The 14,010-nt window shown below is 41.7% G+C and overlaps 1 protein-coding gene across 4 annotated transcripts in view; it reads left to right on the forward strand.

Moving 5' to 3' along the window:
* LOC140186442 (cohesin subunit SA-1-like) overlaps nt 1–14,010 on the forward strand; it is a 109,712-nt gene that overhangs the window by 15,904 nt on the left and 79,798 nt on the right. For all 4 annotated transcript variants that reach the window (XM_072240714.1, XM_072240713.1, XM_072240712.1 and 1 more), the window contains 3 exons: nt 6,145–6,282; nt 9,059–9,169; nt 10,481–10,577. In XM_072240714.1, the coding sequence (XP_072096815.1) occupies nt 6,145–6,282; nt 9,059–9,169; nt 10,481–10,577 (346 nt within the window). The remainder of the gene's footprint in view (nt 1–6,144; nt 6,283–9,058; nt 9,170–10,480; nt 10,578–14,010) is intronic.

The following is a 14,010-nucleotide window of genomic DNA, read 5'->3' on the forward strand; positions in this document are numbered from 1 at the left end:
ATGTGGGCCCTGAGACACCTGTACCTTTGTGATGGCAACAGTGAGAAGAGAGGATGACCTGGGAGGTGAGGGTTTCCCATGATGGATGTTGCTTTCCTCTGACAATGCTTCGCATGGATGTGCTCAGTGGTGGGGAGGGCGTTACATGATGGATGTAATGTAGGATTTTATTTGAAGGGCATTGGTGCTTCCATACCAGACTATGATACAGCCAGTAAATATCTCAACCACACAGCTATAGAAGTTTGTCAAAGCTTTAGGTGTCATGCCAAGTCATCACAAATTCCTAAGGATGTAGAGCTGCTGCTGTGTTTTTTTTTCCAAATTGCACTTGCATGCTGGGCCAAGGAAAGATCCTCTGAAATGCTAACACCAAGGAATTTAAAGTTGCTGACCCTCTCCACCTCTGATCCTCCAATGAGGACTGGCTCATGGACCTCTGGGTTCCTCCTCCTGAAGTCAATAATCAGCTAGGTCTTATTGAGATTGAGTAAGAGGTTGTTGCTGTGGCAGCACTCAGCCAGATGTTTCAATCTTCCTCTAATATGCTGATTTATCACCACCTTTGATTCAGCAGACAACTGTGGTGTCATCAGGAATCTTGCATATGGCATTGGAGCTGTGGTAAGCCACACAGTCATAAGGGTAAAGTGAGTGATACAAGGGGTGAAGCACACAGCCTTTTGGTGCACCTGTGCTGATGGAGATTGTGTTGGAGATGTTACTGCTAATCCAAACAGGCTGGGGTCTGCAAGTGAGAAAATTGAGGATCCATTTGCGCAAGGAGGTATTGAGGCCAAGGCCTTGAAGTTACTAAGTAATTTTGAGGGGATGATGGTATTGAATGCCAAGCTGTAGTTGATACAGAACATCCTGATATTTTCACTTTTGCTGTCCAGATGTTCCAGGGTTCAGTAAAGAGCCAATGACATGGCACCTGTTGCTCTGGTCGGTAAATTGAGAAGTGACTTGGATGCACTCCAGACAGAAGTTAGTATGTTTTATCACCAACCTCAAAACACATCATCACTGGATGTAAGTGTTACTTGGATGATAGTCATTGAGGCAGGTTATGATGTTGTTCTTGGGCACTGGTATAAGTGAAATTTGCTTGAAGCAGGTAGGTATCTCACACTGCAAAAACAAGAGGTTAAAGATCTCAATGAACTCTCCAGCCAAATGATCAGCACAAGTTTTAGTACTTGGCCAGTACCCCATTTGGGCTGATGCTTTTTGTGGGTTCACCCTCCTGAAGGCTACTTGCACGTTGGGCCCAGAGACTGAAATCAGAGGGTTATCAGGGGCTGTGGGAGTTTGTGATGATTCCTCTATGTTTTGACACTCATAGTGAGCATAGAAGGCATTTGGCTCATCTGGAAGCAAAGTCCTGTTGTTGCCTATGTCACTAGATTGTATGTTATTGGAGGTGTTAACATTCAAGCCATGACACAACTGTTGAGCATTCTTCATTGATTCAAGTTTAGTCTGGAATTGCTACTTTGCCTGTGAGATAGCTTTCTGGAGATAATTCCTAGATTCCCTGCAACTTTCTTGGTCATTTAACTTGAAAGCCTCTGACCTGGCCCTCAAGCAGATCGTGGATCTCATGGTTCATCCAGGGCGTCTGGTTGGGGAAGGCTCTGAATTATTTTGTTGAGCACACTCATCAACAACTATTTTAATAAAGTCTGTGACTAACATGGTGTATTCATTCAGATCCACAAATGAGTCGTTGAATATGGCCTCGTCCACCAACTCGAGGGAATTCCGTAGCCACTGCTCAGCCTCTTGCCACCATCTCTTTGTCCTTGTCTCTGGAACTTGCTCTTTAGCCTCAGCCTGTATGCAGGTAGGAGAAGGACAGCTAAGTGATCAAGTGGAGCAGTGGGCATTCCTTATCTTAGATAACAGTATGATCTCTGGTGCTACAGGCTATATGCAGATAGTAACTGGGCAGGGTTTTCTTCAAGCAAGCCTGGTTGAAGTTCCCAACCATGATTTGAAATGTTTTGGGATGGACTGTTTTTTGTTTGTAGACAACATCGTGCAGTATCTCAAGTGCTTAATTATAGTTGGCCATTGGTCAGGATTATGGAGGAGAACTCCCTAGACAAATAGAATGGATGGCATTTGACCATTAGGTGTTCATCGTGAAACATACAGGACACCTTTTGCCTTTTCTGAATCAGCAGTTCAGTCTATCCCGTGAATCAAGAAGTCTTCAGATCTGATCATTGTATCTGGCATGCTGGGAGTAAGTCATGTCCAGACTAGACCACAGCAATTGCTCATTTCCCTCTGTAGCAATTTTGCCTTCAGATCCTCAATTTTTTTTTTCTCCAGTAACTACATTTGCAGACAAGGTGCTTGGTAGAGTGGGTCTCATTACTCTGTGTTTCAGCCTGGTTTGGAGTCCGCCACCCCCAACCACTCTTATCAATTTGTATGGCAACTTTGGGGGATCTATGGATATGGACTCCAAGATCCCTCTGTTCTCCACAGAGCTAAGAATCCTGTCATTAACCCTGTACTTTGCCTTCTAGTTCAACCTTCCAAAGTGTATCACTTCACACTTTTGTGTGAACTTGACCTGCCATTTCTCAGCCCAATTCTGTATCCTATTAATGTTCTGTTGTAACCTATAACAACTTTTTATACTACCTTAACAACAACCTTTGTGTCATCTATAAACTCACTAACTCATCCTTCTACTTCTGTGTCCAAGTCATTTATTGCCTTAACTCATCCAGTCGGGCCGAGGGAACTTAACCATCTTAACAATCTTCAGGAGACTGGACAGTACCTTTTTTAATCTGAAATGCCCTAGTGCATTAGCATGCTTCACAGTGATCTCTCTATCCTCTATGCTCTAGTAAATGATGATGTAAAATACTAATTTAGGACCCCTCCCACATCCTCCATGTTCCCTCCTTGAGTGTTCCTACCCCCTCCCCCACCCCCACCAGTTATCCACTTGCTCTTGTATGTATGTTTTCCTGCTAGAAAAGAACTTTACATGGTTCCTCCCTGGCATTCCTAATTCCCTTGAGTTACTTTCTGGCTTTATAATCCTCCATAGGGTTTTTATTATTTTAGCATGCTAAAACTTGTATTGCTTCCTTTTTTATTCTTGACTAAATTCACCACTTCTCACATAATTCCAGGGTCCTGTATTATGAGAGCATATCTGTCATGCCTTGGTTTTAAACAGCCTCCATTTGTCGGATGTGGACTTTTCCACAGCAGTTGCTCCTAATTCACTCCTAGTTCCTGCCTAATACTCTTGTAATTTGCCATGCCCCAATAATACTCTCCTGCAAGGTCCATAATTGTCCTTATTTGTAGTTATTTGAACATTTAAGAAGTTGAGATCACTGCTCTGACCTCTTCTCTCACTGAAATGTCAGCCCATGTTCATTTCCCAACACAAGGTCCTGTATGGCCCTCCTCTGGTTGACCTATCTACATACTGATTTAAGAAATCTCTTGGATGCATTTAATAAATTCTGCTCCATCTAAACCTCTTGCAGTAAAGAAGTCCAGGTCTATAGTGGGGAGGTTGTAGTCACCCACATGAACACCCTGTTGCTTTTGGACTTTCCCTAATCTGTCGGCATAATTGTTCCTCAGTGTCACAATAACTATCAGGGTGGGTGGTGTCATTTTGAAATGTAATCCCATCCAAGTGATTTATCTTTTTATGCTTGCATTCTATCCATATGGACTCAGTGGATGAGTCCCATCTGGGTACAGCTGTTATATTGTTCCTGCTATGTAACACAACTCCCCCACCCCACCCAACTTCTTTCTCTACCTTTTCTAAAAAATCAATGTGCTGCAAAATTAAGTATCCAGTCCTGTCTCGACCAAGTGTCTGTAATGGCCAAAACATTGAGCACACAATTTAGTTATCTGGGTGTAATTGGGTGGCAGGCACTCACCTGGTTGGAAGGACCTGTTACTATGCTGTATTTCTAAAAAGTAATTATAAAAAAAAACCACATTCCAGGGAATGAAGACTTAGCCTGCTCACGCTCTCCCTTTAACCATTCTTCTAAACTCCAAGAAATATGGACCCAAGCTGATAGTCCAGAAGATCTAGGAGTAGAAATTAGGCCATTCAGCCCATCAAGGCTGCTGCTATTTGATCATGTCTGATTTATTTTCCCTCTCAACCTGATTCTCTTGCTTTATCCCTGTAACCTTTGACATCCTCACTAATCAAGAACCTATTAAACGCAGCTTCAAATATACCCAATGAATTGCCTCCATGGTTGCCAGTGGCAATGAATTCCACAGATTCATCACCCTCAGGCTGAAGAAGTTCCTCCTCATCTCTGCTCTGAAGTGCCATTCTATTCTGAGGCAGTGTCCTCTGGTCTCACAATTAGAAACATTCTCTCCATGTCCATTCTATCTAGGTCTTTCATTATTCGGACACTTTCAATGAAATCCTCCCCTCATTCTTCTAAATTCTAGTGAGCATCAACAAATACCTCATATTAACCCTTTAATTCCTGGTATGAATCCCGTAAAACCTCCCGATCCACTCCAATGCCAGCACATCCTTTTTTGTGGTTCAAAACTGTTCACAATACTCCAAATGTGGTCTGACCAATGCCTTATAAGGTCTCAGTGTTACATTTTTTGACATCTAGTCCTTTTGAAATGAATGCTAATATTGCATTTGCCTTCCTTACTAATGACTCAATCTGCAAGTTAACCTTTAGAGAATCTCCACTACGACACCAAAGTCCCTTTGCACCTCTGGAACCATACCAGAATCTAGTGATTCTTGAAGGATCACAACTAATGCCTCTACAATCTCTTCAGCTACCTCTTTTAGGTCCCTCAGGTGTATTCCATATGATCCAGGTGAAAAATACTTAAGTTCATCAAACATTTCTTTGTCTGCCTCTCTGGCATAATTTTTCAGTGGCCCAATATCCACTGTTGCCACTCTTTCATTCTTTATATATCTGAAAAAAAACTGGGTATTTCCTCTTATTGACTAGCTTACCTTTATATTTTACCTTTTCTCTCCTGATTGCTTTTTAGTTGCCTTCTGTTGGTATTTGAAAGCTTCCCACTAATTTTTACTATATAGTATGTCCTCTCTTGCTTTTATACTGTCTTTGACTTATCTTGTTAGTCATGATTGGAGTAGGGCTAATTTTTATGTTCCTACTATTAAACAGGATCTCACAAAGTTTGATTGAGAGAAGTTTTTAGCAGATAAAGTAAAGCCAGCAAGAGGATGGCTTTTGAAAGTGAGATAGGGAGAGTTCAGAGGCTGCATGCTGCTGCTTTAGTGAAGGGCGAGCTGACAGGATTAGGGACCCCTGGTTGATGAAGGACGATGAGGCAGGAAAAAGGAGGCATGTCAGGTATGGGCAACTTGGATTGGGGAGTACAAGGGATGGAGGAATACCGAAGAAGGAACTCAGGATGGCAGAAATGAACATCCTTGGCAAATAGGGTAAAGGAGAATCCTAAAAGGACATCTGAAAGTATATTAAGAGAAAATTGTTTGCTAGGGAAAGAGTGTATCATCTACGTGTAGAACCATGGGAGATGGATGAGATCTTAAATGAATACTTCTCATCAGTATGTATTGTGTCAAAGGTCATGGATGCTCAGCAAAAGAGGAGGCATTGGTGCTCTTGAGGCATATAAAGGTGGATAAATCTACAGGCCTTAACAAAATACATTCTTGGACATTGTGGGAAGTAGCGAAAGAAATTGCTGGGACTGTGATATTTGTATTATTGCAGAGTGATTAATGTGCCAGAAATGGAAGGCTGGTGAATCTACTATCAGTACTGGGTACTTTTTGAAGGGGATTCTGAGATGCAGGATCTATGTGTATCAAGAAAGGCAAGGACAATGACGGTGCAAAGTAGAACCGGCCACTATAGAACAGTTGTGGTGAATACCGTGGATATACTTACCGTAGAAGTTAGTCAAGGACACGCTGATAGTATTAGATGAAAAGGAGTGGAATGGGGGGGGTGGGTTTCTGAGCATTAAATCAGTATAGACAAGTCAGACCATTTACCTTCCTCCTGTACAGTAATGCTTTGTGTTTCATTAAATCACTTGCAATACCCATTGTATCTTACCATCCTCACAACCTATTGGCAGCTTTCAAAAAGACCGAAACGAGTGTTGGCAGAAAGTAACCAGACAGCAGGGAAAAAAAGTCGGCGGATGTGGCAGGATAGTGACCAAGAAGTCAGCGACCTGTCTGTGACAATTAAACAGCCTAAAGCTGCCTTACAGGTGAGTGCTGGATTAAGAGGTGATTCCTGGCATTTGGGAGTAGACTTCATTGGCTTGATTGTTACTGATTTATATATATTGCTTTTAATAACAAGATGGCATGCCACTTGAGAACTAGAGGAGTGGTTGGAGGCAGATAGTGGAAAGATTGAAGAATACATTGTGAAATGAGAAGGGGCAGAGCTATACTAATAAGGGCTTTTATATGGGATGTTGTGATGTCTATATTTTGATGGAAGTGTTCTGATAGCTGATACCTGTGAGGGGAAGAAATGTAAATGTATCTGGAAATTGAAAGTGTTATGCTGAGCAAAAAAAAAATTAATAAACTATATAGAATCTTTTATTTGCAAGCTGATATTTGGAACTTAATAGATTCATGTTGTGGAGGCCGATGAGGATCAAGCAACAGTGGAAGCAATGAGGGCTGGGCCTGTGAGACAGTTTTTGAGAAGCTGAGACTGTCTCCATTGTAGTGTAAAAGGTGATAAGGCAACAGGTAAAGTTTGGCAGCCTCAAAAGTGGGGAAGGTGGTGTTAGCAGCAGAAAGAGAAGATTTGTGGTTTAGATGACTTTTTCATTTCTCAGCTCAGGTACAGAATGTGAGTGAAATGCTGGAACTGCACAAAACACTGGTTTTGATCAACACCCTGGTTCCGCTGGTTGAGCTATTGCCTCAAAGGTCAGAACTGAACCCAGATCACTGGACCTCTGGTGCTGTCTGGAGTTTGCATGTTCTCCCTGTGACTGGGTGGGTTTTCTGTGGGCATTGCAGATTTCTCCCATGTTCTAATGGCTGCTAGATTGCATCTAATGAATAGGAAATTGTCAAATTTAAGGGGAATGATGGGTAAATGAGAATAAATCAGGAATAATGTTGGATTGGAGTAAATAAGTTCTTGAAAGACAGTTTTTGTGCTCTATGATTCTGTGCTGTTGCTTGAGGGATGTGACACCCTGAGAATATACAAAGGGAATTTGAAAGGATATTTTTCAAATTGGAGATTTTCAAGTATGCAGATAGATTGTGTGGACTGAGGACAGATATTGCAGGTGTGATACATTTAATCTAACTTGAAGAACTAAGAGTTGTGATACAGCTGGTGCAGCTGCTATCTCAATCCGGTGTCAGGAGGTTGGATCCTGTCCTCTGGTTCTTTGTGTGAGGATGTTGCATGTCCTGCCTTTTTCCTCTGACTTCCCCACAGGTACTTGGGCTTCCTCCTACATTCACCATGTGCTGATTGTTAGGTTAATTGGTCACTAAATATCCCCAAGTGTAGAGGTGCTGCAGTGTCTATGAAAAGTATTCACCACCCTTTGGAAGTTTTCATGTTTTATTGTCTTGCGACATTGAATCACAGTGGATTTAATTTGGCTTCTTTGACACTGATCAACAGAAAAAGACTTGTCAGAGTGAAAACAGATTTCTACAAAGTATTCTAAATTAATTACAAATGTAAAACACAATAATTGATTGCTTAAGTATTTACCTCTATCATAAATCATCACTGGTACAGCCAATTACATAATTGAATGGAGATCTGTTTTTGGAGACTAGTGTGCAGTCAAGCTGTTATAATTTGATTGTAGGAAAAATACATTTGTATCTGGAAGGTTCAACTACTGGTGAGTCAGTATCCTGGCAAAAACTACACCATGAAGGCTCTATGGTCTGATAAAACCAAAATTGAGCTGTTTGACTATCAGCCTAAATGCTATGTTTGGCGTAAGCCAAACACCACACATCATCAAAAACACACCATCCCAACCGTGAAGCATGGTGGCGGCAGCAACATTCTCAGGGCCTGCTTCACTGCAGCAGGTCCAGGAAGGCTTATGAGGGTAGAGGATAAAATGAATGCAGCAAAATACAGAGAAAACTTGGAGGAAAACCTCATGCAGTCTGCAAGTGAACTGTGACTAGGAGAAGATGTGTATTCCAGCAAGACAATGACCCCAAGCATAAAGCCAAAGCTACACAGGAATGGCTTAAAAACAACAAATTTAATGTCCTGGAGTGGCAAGTCAGAGTCCAGACCTCTATCCAATTGAGAATATGTGGCTGAACTTGAAAAGGGCTGTTCACTCACAATTCATGTGTAATGTGATAGAGGTTGAGCAGTTTTGTAAAGAATGGGGAAAAACTATAGTGTCTGGATGTGCAAAGTTGAGAGAGACCTATCCACGTAGACTCGAGGCTGTAATTGCTACCAAATGTGCATCTACTAAATACTGACTTGAAGAGGGTGAGTAATTATGCATTTAATTATTTGGTGTTTAATAATTGTAAAAAATTTAAACCAATTTGTATAAATTTGTTTTCACTTTGACACAAAAGAGTCTCTTTCTGTTAATCAGTGTCAGAAAAGCCAAATTAAATCCACCGTGATTCAATGTTGTAAAACAATAAAACATGAAAACTTCTGTGGGGAGCTGAGTACTTTTTATAGGTACTGCATTTACAGAGGACAATTAACCTATAAATCAGCATAAGACGTATGAGGGGAGAATAAAGTAGGTTTAGTATTGGTAAGTGCTTGATCAGTTTGCATGGTGGGCTTGCTGGGTCTGTTTTAGTGCTGTATGATCTAGAGAAGAAGAGAATTATCCATTCAAAACATATGTTGCAGGGTATACGAAACTCGCTGAGAAAAGCTTTAACCACATTTAAAAAATGTACCTGCTTCTGACCTAGGAGGCTATAAATTAAGTGTGGGATAAAGTAGATTATTTTCAACTAGCATTTTCAACTAAATGTTTATTGCATTTTCAGTCATCTAGGAAACCAACACAGTCATTAATGTTAAAAAGTTCCATTCAAAGACAACAAAAAGAAGTCAACAACTTATTCGAAGCAGTAAAGTTGGCAAAGAGTGCCATGCAGGTCAGTGCATGAAGTGGATTCCATCCCTTTTGTTCGTGGGAGTGGAAGGTATTGAAGTGAACCATCTGAACTTGGTTTCGTTGTGAGGAAATGTAGTGTGAGAAAAGATGGTTTCTTGGGGATGTGGAAGGGGAAAAAGATGGCACAGAAATCCTGTTAAGATACGTGTCAGCCAGCATTGAAAAGAAAGATTCTTGAAGATGTGACTGGCAAATGAGAATACCAACATTAAAGATAGAAAATGCTGGAAATGCCAGAAGCACTTGTGAAAAGAGAAACAAACCACATTTCAGGTCAAAAACCCTATGTGTTAAAACTGGAAATGTGAGAAAACAAATTGAAGTTACAGGGGGCGGGAGGGGATAGAGGGAATATTTGTTAATTTGAAACCAGACCAGAGAAGCCCCTTTGCACACATACATGTACGTGCACACACAGACAGACTCACACAACCCCAGGACAGCTACCTCTGGGCCTCTAACCTCTAGTCTCTGTCTCAGACTTGCAGACATTAGCCCTTGACTTCCGTACTTGCTGACTTTGGTCTTCGACCTTTGACTTGAATTCTGGGCCTCAAAGTCCAGACTTATGTGGGCTGTCACACCAGGACTAACCAACCTGTGTGGTTGCCCCTAGTCCAGACTCTCAGACATCAGGCTCCAACATGTGGGCACACAGACCTAGGGACTTCAACCATTTGGCTTCCAGACTTATTGACTTTGGCTTTGAATTCTGGGTCCCGAACTCTGGATTTACATAGGCCTCTAAACCCACAACTCACCAACCTGGAGGGTCACCAATCTTTGTGTGTGCATGCATGGACCTCTGATCCTGTGATTTCTTGATCTTGTGGGTCATCAGCCCTTGTCCATGGGTCCTACTGACCTCCAACATTGACCACAGGGATTGCTGGTCTACATTTCAATGCTTGATGACCTGACATCCAAACATTGGGGAAACGCTGGCCTTCTACCACAGATCATTCCAATGTAAGCTCTGGTTCCTGGCCTGACTCTCCATTTACTGCCTCTTCTATCTTCCCCCTCATCCATGTCCCTAAATTCTAATCTGTCCCCAACTCCCCACGCTACCCCAAAACCAACCCTAAAAACCTAAAAAAAAAACACAACCAAGTTTGGAGCCACGATGATACAACACAGCAGTGAAATTGTTGCGCTGATAATCCAGAGTTCATTAATGTGGAATTTAAGGAAGAACATAATTATGGTAAAGAAAATAGTGAATATAACTGTTAGCTGGGAGTAAAATGTATGTACTAAAACTGCTTGTGTTTAACTGTCACACCCACAGACACTAGTTGATGAATGGTTGGAACTTTACAAGCAGGACAGGGAGGCTGCTTTGCTGGAGCTGCTCAACTTTTTTATCCACTGCTGTGGATGTAAAGGTAAATGCTATATGTGATGCTTGAGAACAGGATTAACTGTTCATTGCTGATAATGCATTCTGCTGACTTAGGCCCAGGTCCTGAATCTTTCCAGAACTGAGTGGCAAGCAGGTAGTAGTGGAGCGAAATGGGCAGTGCAAATGCTGCTTTGCGATTTGAGGAGAAAATACTTGCTCTCAACTACTCTCCTGACTTCCAAGTCAGAGACCAAATGTGATTTATTTGATATGGTAATTGAACATCACTTGCTCAATGCTTCAAGTACTCCTCTCAAGGGAATCAAAAATCAACTAATCCATAATAGACACTTGATGGTTATCTCTTCATATGTGAAGTGGCTCAAGAAACTCCAGTTTGATTGAAATCATCAGATGGTAAGACATGGAAGCAGAATTAGGCCATTCAGCCTATTGAGACTGCTCTGCCATTCCATCATGGTTGATCCTGGATCCCACTCAACTTTATACACCTGTCTTCTTGCCGTAACCTTTGATGTCCTGCCCGATTAGGAAACAATCAACTTGTGCCTTAAATATACACACGGACTTGGCCTCCACTGCAGTCTGTGGCAGAGTATTCCACAGATTCATTACTCTCTGGCTAAAAAAAAAATTCCTTCTTGGCTCTGTTCTAAAAGTTCGCCCCTCAATTCTAAGGCTGTGCCCTCTAGTTCTAAATACCCCCTCTCCACATCCATCCTATTTAGTCCTTTCAACATTTGGTAGGTTTCAATGAGATCTCCACACATTCTTCTAAATTCCAGTGAGTACAGGCCCAAAGCTGCCAAATGCTCCTCGTATGTTAAACCCTTCATGGAATCATCCTCATGAACCTCCTCTGGACTCTCCAATGATAACTCTCCAATATTTCATCCTTTCTGAAACATGGGACCTAAAACTGTTGACAATACTCCAAGTGCAGCCTGACTAGTGTCTAATAAAGGCTCAGCATTATCTTGCTTTTATATTCTATTCCCCTTGAAATAAATGCTAACATTGCATTTGCCTTCTTTACCATAGACTTGACCTGTAAATTAATCTTCTGGGAGTCCTTGCATGAAAACTCTTGTCCCTCTGCACCTCTGATGTTTGAACCTTCTCCCCATTTAGATAATAATCTGCACTATCGTTCCTTTTACCAAAGTGCATTATCGTACATTTCCCAACACTGTACTCCATCTGCCACTTTTTTGTCCATTCTCCCAGTTTAAGTCCTGCCGCAATTGCATTGCTTCCTCAGTGCTACCTGCCCCCCCATCTATCTTCATATCATCATCAAACTTTGCCACAAAGCCATCAAATCAATTATCGAAATCACTGTCAAACAATATGAAAAGTAGCGGTTCCAATACTGACCCCTGAGGAAAGCCACTAGTCACCGGCAGCCAACCAGAAAAGGCCCCTTTTATTCCCACTTGCTGCCTCCTGCCTGTCAGACATTACTCTATCCATGTCACTATCACAAGATTTTATCTTGTTAAGCAACCTCGTGTGGCACCTTATCATATGCATTCTGAAAATCCAAGTGAATGACATCCACTGCCACTCCTTTGTTCAACCTGCTTGATACCTCCTCCAAGAACTCTAATGGATTTGTCAGGCAAGATTTCCCTTTACAGAAACCATGCTGACCTTGACTTATTTTATCATTAGTCTCCAAGTACCCCAATAATAGACTTCAACACTTTCCCAACCACTCAGGTTAGGCTAACTGGCATATAATTTCCTTTCTTTTGCCTTCCTCCCTTCTTAAGAGTGGAGTGACATTTGCAATCTTTCAGTCCTCTGGTACCATGGCAGAATCAAATGATTTTTGAAAGGTCATGACCAATGCATTCGTTAATCTCTTCAGCAATCTCTCTCAGGACTTTGGGATGTGGTCCAGGTGACTTATCCACCTTAGACCTTTGTCTTGCTCCCTGACACTCACGGACCTCTGGCACTCTGCTAGTGTTTTCCATAGTGAAGACAGATGCAAAGCATCATTTATCAGTGGCCCAATAACAACTCCCACCTCCCTTTAATCTTTATATAACTGGGGAAAAAACCTTTCGGTATTCTGCTTTATATTATTGCCTAGGTTTCCCACATAGTTAATCTTTTCCCTTATAGCTTTTTTAGTTGCCTTTTGTTGGATTTTAAAAGCTTCCCAATCATCTAATTTCCTGCTCGCTTTTGCTACCTTATATGCCCTTCCTTTGGCTTTTATGCAGTCTTTAACTTCCCTTGTTAGCCACAGTTGCCTACCCCTCCATTTGAGAACTACTTTTTCTGTAGGACATATCTATCCTGTGCTTTGTGAACTATTCCCAAAAATTTCAGCCATCTCTGCTCTGCCATCATCCCCGCCTGTATCCTCCTCCATTCCACTGGGCAAACTCCTCTCTCATGCCTCTAATTTCCTTTTTTCCATTGTGATACCGATACTTGTGAGTTGTGCTTCCTCGCAAATTACAGGATTAATTCAATCATATGATCATTTCCTTCCTAGGATTCCTTTGCATTAAGTTCCCTGATAAGATCTAGGTTATTTCACAAGTTGGCGTTTTCCCGAGTAGGCATTCAACAAATTCCTTCTCTTGAGATCCAACACTAACCTGGTTTTCCCAATCCTCTTGCATATTGAAGTCCCACATTACAGTTGTGTCATTACCCTTGCATGCCTTTTCCAGCTCCCTTGGCAATTTCAATCCCACATCTTGGCTACTATTTGGAGGCCTATGTATGATTCCCATAATGTTTTTTTTAACCCTTGCAGTTTCTTAACTCCACCCACAAAGATTTAACATTCTCTGACCCTATATCACCTCTTTCTAAAAGATGTAATTCCATCTCTTACCAATAGAATCACACTACCTCCTCTGCCTTCCTGGATGTCTTTTCGACACAAAGAATATCCTTCAATGTTAAGCTTCCAACCTTGGCCGCCTTTTAGCCATGACTCAGTAATGTCCCCAACTTTATACTGACCAATCTCTAATTTGCACCACGAGTTTGTCCACCTTCTTCCAAATGCTAGGTGCATTTAAATACAGACTTTCAGTCCTACGTTCTTTGCCTTTTTAAATTTTGCCTCTATGGTACAATTTGACTCTTGGCTCTGTCTGCATTTGTACCCTATCATTAGCTTGTCCTTCCTTACATTCATGTTACATCTATCATCTACTTGTAAACCTGCTAGCTCATTCTAAACTGTATCATACTGGTTTCCATTCCCCTGCCATGTTAGTTTAAACCATTCCCAACAGCTGCCCGCAAGAATATTGGTCCCCTGAGATTCAAATGCAACCCGTCTCTTTGTACAGGTCATACCTGCCCCAGAAGAGGTCACCATGATCCAGGAATCTGAATCCCTGCCTTCTGCTCTAATCCTTCAGCCATGCATTTATCTGCCACCTCATTCTAGTCCTATCCTTACTGTGGCGTGGCATAAG

The sequence above is a fragment of the Mobula birostris genome, chromosome 22 (assembly GCF_030028105.1).
Source record: "Mobula birostris isolate sMobBir1 chromosome 22, sMobBir1.hap1, whole genome shotgun sequence".
Taxonomy (NCBI): Eukaryota; Metazoa; Chordata; class Chondrichthyes; order Myliobatiformes; family Myliobatidae; genus Mobula; species Mobula birostris.